Genomic DNA, 6,601 nt, shown 5'->3' with positions numbered 1-6,601 from the left:
CTCACACACACACGCGCGCGCGCGTATGTGTAGATATATTAGGTAGGAACATCGAAGAACAGTGTGACGTATTTCATTTAAAAAAATTCGTCGAGTTCTGATCGATCGTGCAAGAATCTCGCGCGGCGCAAACTTGTAAAGTCGCGAAAAAAGGTAAACGTGGAAACGTACGGGTTGGTTCGCGTCGAGAGGAATCTTGCGTGCATCGATCAAGCCTTTTCTCGAGAAAAACAGCGATCGGACGCTCTGCGACGTCCCATCGTTATCGCGAAAACACAAAACGACATATGCTCCGTTACGAAGGCACACGGCAAAGCACGATTCGCATTGTTCGATCGTCGCAACGAACGAACAATGGAAATCGTCCGAATCGAGCGTTCTTCCGGTTTTTTTTCTATTTTTTTTCTTTTTCTTCTTTCTTTTCACCGAACGAAATGAACACTGTTCCACAATAGGAGCACAAGGAACAGGGACGATCGAACACAGTCTTGTTACATCATACACAGGCGCACACAGACACACGTAGAAAACACAGAATATACGTATCTATTCCCTTTTCAAAATATTTCCGATCAATTTTCGAGCACACGCTCGTGCCGTACCGAACAACAATAATTTATGCTTAAAAAGACTTCACAAAAGACTTAGTCAAGAACTTTTAACGGTAAAATTGTTCGACTCGCTAGGCATTCCCGGTAAGCTCGATCACAGCTCTCGATCGATCACGTTCTCACGAATCTTTCTTTGCCAAACCGCATCGACCGATGGACTTTTCGAATACGTTCGCACCGTGAATGTTGTCACTTATAGTGAACACAGCCTGAGCTCGTTGCCTAACGCTTCAGTTCCATTCGCATGCTCACAAAAAGGAGGAAAAAAAAAATGGTTTAAAATACGAATAATTTATATCGAACGAGTATCTTACTTTCGTAAAACAGCTACTGTGTGTAAATAGACCACGAACACGTACGTGCAGCTTATAGCAACAAAAATATCGTTCCTCGTATGTTCATCGAGTACTTGGGTATTAAAAAAAAAAAAATGGAGAGAAGGATAGATAAATAGAAAGAAAGAAAAAGGGGCGGGAGGAAGGAAGGAAGGAAGGAAGGAAGGAAGGAAGGAAGGAAGGAAGGAAGGAAGGGAGGAAGGGAGGAAGGGAGGAAGGAAGGAAGGAAGGAAGGAAGGAAGGAAGGAAGGAAGGAAGGAAGGAAGGAAAAATTGAAAGGGGAAAAAAGAAAAAGAAGAGAAACGAAGATGCGCACGAAATAATCGACCGAACGGCGGTCGACCGTCGCGCATTATTCAGCTGCAGATTGCAGAATAGTTGGGTAAATGTAGGGTCTTTCGAGGGTAGTTCGAGTAAGTGTTTCGCTTGTAAAACGATCGATCGTGATACACCGAAAGAAACTCGGACTCGAAATATCCTCGAAGCGTGCAAGGTCTCGTTAATCGGCACCCCTTCGATTCGTTCCGCAGAGAAAGCAGTTGCAGTTGCTCGGCGTACGTTCGACGTCCCTCGCGAGTGAATAATAAATACTTGGTTACTTTGTAAAACTCGAAAACGCGACTAGGACGAGAAGCGAGAGAAGCAAGAGCCGCGTGTCTCGTCTAGCCGAATTTCGAGCTTAGTCGAGATTAAATATTTGAACTTCGCTAAGGCGAAAGGCCGCCGAACGCACGGGACATTCCTCGCCCATCGCGCGTAACGAGTTTCGAAGCGTCGTGGTCGGTGTACCCGCGCTTCGTTGTACCAGTAGAACCGTTATCGTTAAATGTATACTGTATACGCCTATCGTTCAATCACATCACGAACACATCACCGTTATACAAAAATACACACACGAGAAAACGCGCGTCGAACGCCACTACTATTTTTGGAGCATCGCGGTTTCGCGCTCCGTACGAACCGAGACAAAAGATGCATCGATTCGTCGAGTATCGCACGACCGATAGAAAGACCATTAGCAACATAAAAAAAGTTAACGAAACGAAAGTAGCAACGAGTTTCTTAACCTAAGGCACCTTCCGTCCGCGTGAATCGAGGGCTGTGGGGAAAAAAATAGGAAAAAAAAATGCAAACGGTCCTCGACCACAAAAAGAATCAACCGGCTATTCTTTCGGTGCCTAGAATCGGAAATTAACATACTAATTATACCTTGATCCTACCGTCGAGTCGGCGAGAGGGCCCACGCGTAAATTCGATTTCGGAAACCGAGGCGAGTTTTATTAAGTACCACGTACTTTCCTATCCGAATTCTCCGATACTCGTAACGTTATTTCGTCTTTTTTACCATTTCGTGTCCAAATTACACTTCTCCATCGACGACGAGGTCGTTGACGTGGTCGTCTTGCGTTCCGCTCCGGGAGCCGCGCTACCGCTGAACGGACTCGTTCGTTTGTTCATTTCTGTGAAAGCGAGAGAGAGAGAGAGAGAGAGAGAGAGAGAAAGAAAGAGGGTAGAAATCGAAGCGAAACTGCTGCCTGACAATCTGACAACCGTTTTACGTACCAGCGATTAACAGCATTATTTTGCGTCTCGCACCCCAAGCGTTTATCCCAATTTCGCAGAGATCTTTCTCCGTCAAGGAGGGAAACGTAGCCATGTCCACCTCGTGAGACGTGAACAGGCCTGACAAACAGAGAACAGAGAACAGAGAACAGAAGCTGAGCGTGTAAAGCGATGCAAGCGATGCAAAGGAACTTGTAAGTCTTCTACTCACGAATATATTTTTCCAGTCCAACGCTGGTCAACATGCTGGTCAAGTCGTCGTACCGATGAGACGTGATTTTTTTCAAGTGCGAGGTAGGCGTGTGTTCCATGTAATTGGAACTTATGCCGATCTGTCCGACGCGATCTTTCCCGGACCCGATTCCAAAGTCTATTTCTCTGTTGAACACAGGCGTCGTTGGTTCCTTCCACAAATCAGACGGATGCGAGGTGGTCAACTCCTGCATTTCGGTAAAACGATTATCCTCGAGTCTGGCGCGTTAGTCGATTAGTCGGTGAATGCAAGTATACCTTGGTCAAATCGGAAGTAGTTATCGGAGGAATGGATTGACTGAGTCCGTAGCCAGACCATGCGGAAGTTGGCACGCGGTAATCGCTGGAATTCGGTTTCGTTTGAATCGCCTTCGCCGCCAATATTTTCTTCTGCTCGTAATCGAAGGGCGCGAAATTCTGTTGCACAGCCATCTCGAGGGACTTCTTTTCGCAACCAGGTGCTCGACGATCCGACACCGAAAGATCGGACAGCATGCTGGATAGATCTGTCGTACGAGAGAACATTCAGACGCCTCTGCTCGACGATCGTCGAGGCAAGTAGACGAAGAGAGGTACTCACCTAAGTTAGGGCTGGCCTCGGTAGGATTGACCGGAGATATGTTACGTGGACTGATAGCCGGACTAGATAGAGAACTGGAAACGCTGCTCAACGACGAGTAGGCTGCGATAAATATAAGAATGAGAATAGACGCTTTACGATACAGCGAGGATAGTCGAAAGCTTACCGCTGCCTTCTTTGCTGTCCGCCAACGAACTGCCGTTCAGCCCGTGAATACTGTGAAACCCGGCAGCATGTACGTCCGAATGAAGTTGTCCGGTAAAAGCATGGTTGTGCAATCCGTGAGAATGATGAGGCATCCCGTTGTTGTTGTGCATTACGTGCTGAGTCGTGAGCAGATGATTAAGGTGGGGATAGGGGTAGGGGTGATGAAGCGGTGGTAGCGGCGAAAACATGGACGGTATCGGTGGTGGTAATCCCCAATGAGGTGACAAGCCCATCGGATTTGGCGAGTGAGCCATGGGCGACACGCAGTACGGAGGATTCTGCGTATTCACCGCCAGCATATTCGACAAGTTCTCCGACAGATTGCTGACCAGACTGTTCGGACCTGTGTGTCGGAAGACGTATCGATCGTTTAATTCGCTCTCGTTCCAGTTTTCCGTTAAGACTTACTCAAACAGTTGCCCGAGTTGCCTCCTTGAAAGATATTCCCGATGTTCGGAATATGATAAGTGGCCGGTATCTCGGCGTGCACTCTAGGTTCGTCCAGGCCCAGAAGCTGTTTCCTCGCTTCGTAAATGTTGCTGGCGTTCCGTTCGATTCCCTTGATGATGACGGAAAGCGTGCTCTGTTTCGGTTTGTGCCTCACGTTTATGAACACGTCCAACGATTGCATCAACTGGGAAATGTTCTCCGTGTCGACGGAGGACATCGCCTCCTCCGGAAGGTCGAACATCAAGACCAAAGGTAGAGAGCCCTGAAGGAAAGGGAGAGTTTCTCTTGCTTTTACAACACGTACGACGTCGTAGATCTCGAGAGCGACGGAAGAAACACGACCTACCACTAACTGTTGCCGGGCCAAGTAAACGTTGTGGATGCCACCTGTGATGGTAACGTTGCTCCTTTTCAAACTGGGAATGTTCGGGTCCCCGGCGTCTGGAAACATTATCTGCGTGCCTGTGCGTTGCATGATCATCTTCAAGTTACCGCTCTGCTTCCCTAGCACGATGCTGTGATGCTGCGGCGAGATCTCCATCGACATTTGTACTTGTATCTGACTCTGCGCGCAAGAGGGAAAGTTCGGGTTGGACCGTGTCTACGTATGTAGTCTAATCGATTCGAACAGAGCGTAGAGACTTACAGCTAAGTTTTGGCACATGTAATGAATGAGAAGCACGGTCGCCTCCTTCACCTGAGACACCTCCCATTCGCAACCCTTCACCACGACCAAGGTGGCGTGTAATTTCGGCCTGGTGCGAAACATCACTTGAACGTTGTACTTCTCCTGGATTTTGATCACGTACGGCGACGTGGAATCCGGCACGGTCTGCGACGAGCCCATTATCGGTAACTCGAACGAAAATATGAGAGGCGTAAGATTCTGCAAGAAGGTAAAGGAACCGAGGAGATTGATATGCGTAAGAGGCGAGCTGCGAAGGAAATGGAAGGAAGAATGCTCACCCTGACGCGAGCACGGGCTCGTTCGACGCCCTCCATCTCGCCCGCGATGGACACTTGATTGCTCTTTTCTTGATGGTTGCTCCGATTGCTGTCCGGGAAGTGGATGTGACATCCAGTTTCCTCCATCACCCGTTTAATCGTTAGTCCGCCCTTTCCGATGATATGCGAATGATCGGTGTAACTAACGTCCAGCTTCATGGTGACACGGTTGCTTTGCTGAAACGGGTTCAAAGTGGACGCATTTCCTTTGCAGATAGATCGCCGCGTATATCACACCGGCGCGGCGCGGCGCGGGCACAGTCGGGGCGAGGAGAGAGGAGAGGAGCGCGTCGGGAAAGATAAATTTCGATAAAGAGGCGTCGAGCTCGGCGTTACACGATCAGTGGAAAAGTACGCAAGGTCCTCGCGACGTTAGAGAACCGTTAGACTTTCCGCGCGGCACATTGACTTTTGCACTCGAGGTTTACGTATGCAACGGCTATTCGGCTCGAGTATGCAGACGATCTCGAGTCCAGCAGCGTTACGTAAAGGCCGCGAGATTAGGTGGGCAGGAAGCAGGACGGAGCCGGGAAATTCCGTTCACTCTTGGTTTCGTTGATCGAAACGCGATTGAAAGGAGTAGGCTTGCATGGGCGCGCGGGCGGTCGCGTTCGAGATAACGGTTCGCGAGTAGCGGCGGCGAGGAAATCCAAAGTGGCCGCCGCGCAGGACGTCCGTCGCTTTCTCGGCCGGGAATTCGCGAGACGACCACGTCCGCTTATAAATAGATTGCCTTCTTCCTTAGCGCGGTGTCGTTAGACACGGCCCCCTCCACCTCGTCCGACGACTTGTCTCGCGACGATTAAAAGGAAAAGGAGGAATCGCGCGCGATAGTTGAGCGATCCTGAATCGAGGAATGGCTAGCAAGCAGAGTAGTGGACGGTTCCGTTGGAATACGCTCCACGGAGGGTGCGTCGACCTCTGGCAAGCCAACGATTCGGAGGAAAGAATATCGCGGCGTTGTTGCGAAGGTCTCCTCCCGGTACGCGACAACCTTTTATCGTCCGCTCGACGGATTGATTATCTGCGATAACAGCCGGAGTAATATTTGTACCAAGTTCGAACACGGATCGCGTAACGTTTCGGTGAAAGTCGCGAATCCTTCGCCGAGCGAAGATGCTTACCCTCGTGTCCAAAATTTCCATTATCTTCTCCTTCGCAGCTCGCACGTCATCGGGTCGACCTGCGACCTTTATATGCGGATCTGTAAAATAAACGTCGATCGGGAATTATGCAAGAAGGCGATAATCTTTTGGAGCGACGGGACACGAGCGTGGAAGGCAGTCTGCGCGATTGCAGTAGGAAACTCGAGGACGAGGACGAGGACGAGGACGAGGACGGGGACGAGGACGATGACGCGGCGTCGTGCTCGCAGTCATTCGGCGGTGAATCGATCCAAGTATCGAGCCGAGGAGAAACGCGTCCAAGAGAAAAGTGGGGAACGCGAGCGGAAACTTTATCGACCGGTTCTATTCTACCGCACGCACAGGCTGTGCGAAAAACCAGGAAGCGGCGAGAGAACCGTGGAAAGTAAGGAACACTGTATTTCGTAATCGAACTGGTGGCGCGTTCGCGTCTCTCTCTCTCTCTCTCTCTTT

The 6,601-nt window shown here is 49.7% G+C and overlaps 1 protein-coding gene across 3 annotated transcripts in view; it reads right to left on the bottom strand.

Annotated features, from left to right (window-relative positions):
- Positions 1 to 2,036: 2,036 nt before the first annotated feature.
- The window catches only part of LOC108571772 (protein bicaudal C homolog 1-B), a 6,818-nt gene continuing 2,253 nt past the window's right edge, over positions 2,037 to 6,601 (bottom strand). For 2 of the 3 annotated variants that reach the window (XM_017933902.1, XM_017933903.1), the window contains exons 3-13: positions 6,128 to 6,207; positions 4,965 to 5,180; positions 4,645 to 4,884; positions 4,345 to 4,563; positions 3,957 to 4,260; positions 3,508 to 3,891; positions 3,342 to 3,443; positions 3,020 to 3,267; positions 2,721 to 2,949; positions 2,510 to 2,629; positions 2,037 to 2,406 (exon numbers count right to left, since the gene is read on the bottom strand). In XM_017933902.1, the coding sequence (XP_017789391.1) occupies positions 2,288 to 2,406; positions 2,510 to 2,629; positions 2,721 to 2,949; positions 3,020 to 3,267; positions 3,342 to 3,443; positions 3,508 to 3,891; positions 3,957 to 4,260; positions 4,345 to 4,563; positions 4,645 to 4,884; positions 4,965 to 5,180; positions 6,128 to 6,207 (2,261 nt within the window). In that variant the 3' untranslated portion in view covers positions 2,037 to 2,287. The remainder of the gene's footprint in view (positions 2,407 to 2,509; positions 2,630 to 2,720; positions 2,950 to 3,019; positions 3,268 to 3,341; positions 3,444 to 3,507; positions 3,892 to 3,956; positions 4,261 to 4,344; positions 4,564 to 4,644; positions 4,885 to 4,964; positions 5,181 to 6,127; positions 6,208 to 6,601) is intronic. The other variant, XM_017933904.1, reaches the window with a different exon arrangement.

This window comes from Habropoda laboriosa, unplaced genomic scaffold (assembly GCF_001263275.1).
Source record: "Habropoda laboriosa isolate 0110345459 unplaced genomic scaffold, ASM126327v1 scaffold99, whole genome shotgun sequence".
Taxonomy (NCBI): Eukaryota; Metazoa; Arthropoda; class Insecta; order Hymenoptera; family Apidae; genus Habropoda; species Habropoda laboriosa.
This window is presented reverse-complemented; position numbering and strand designations above follow the sequence as displayed.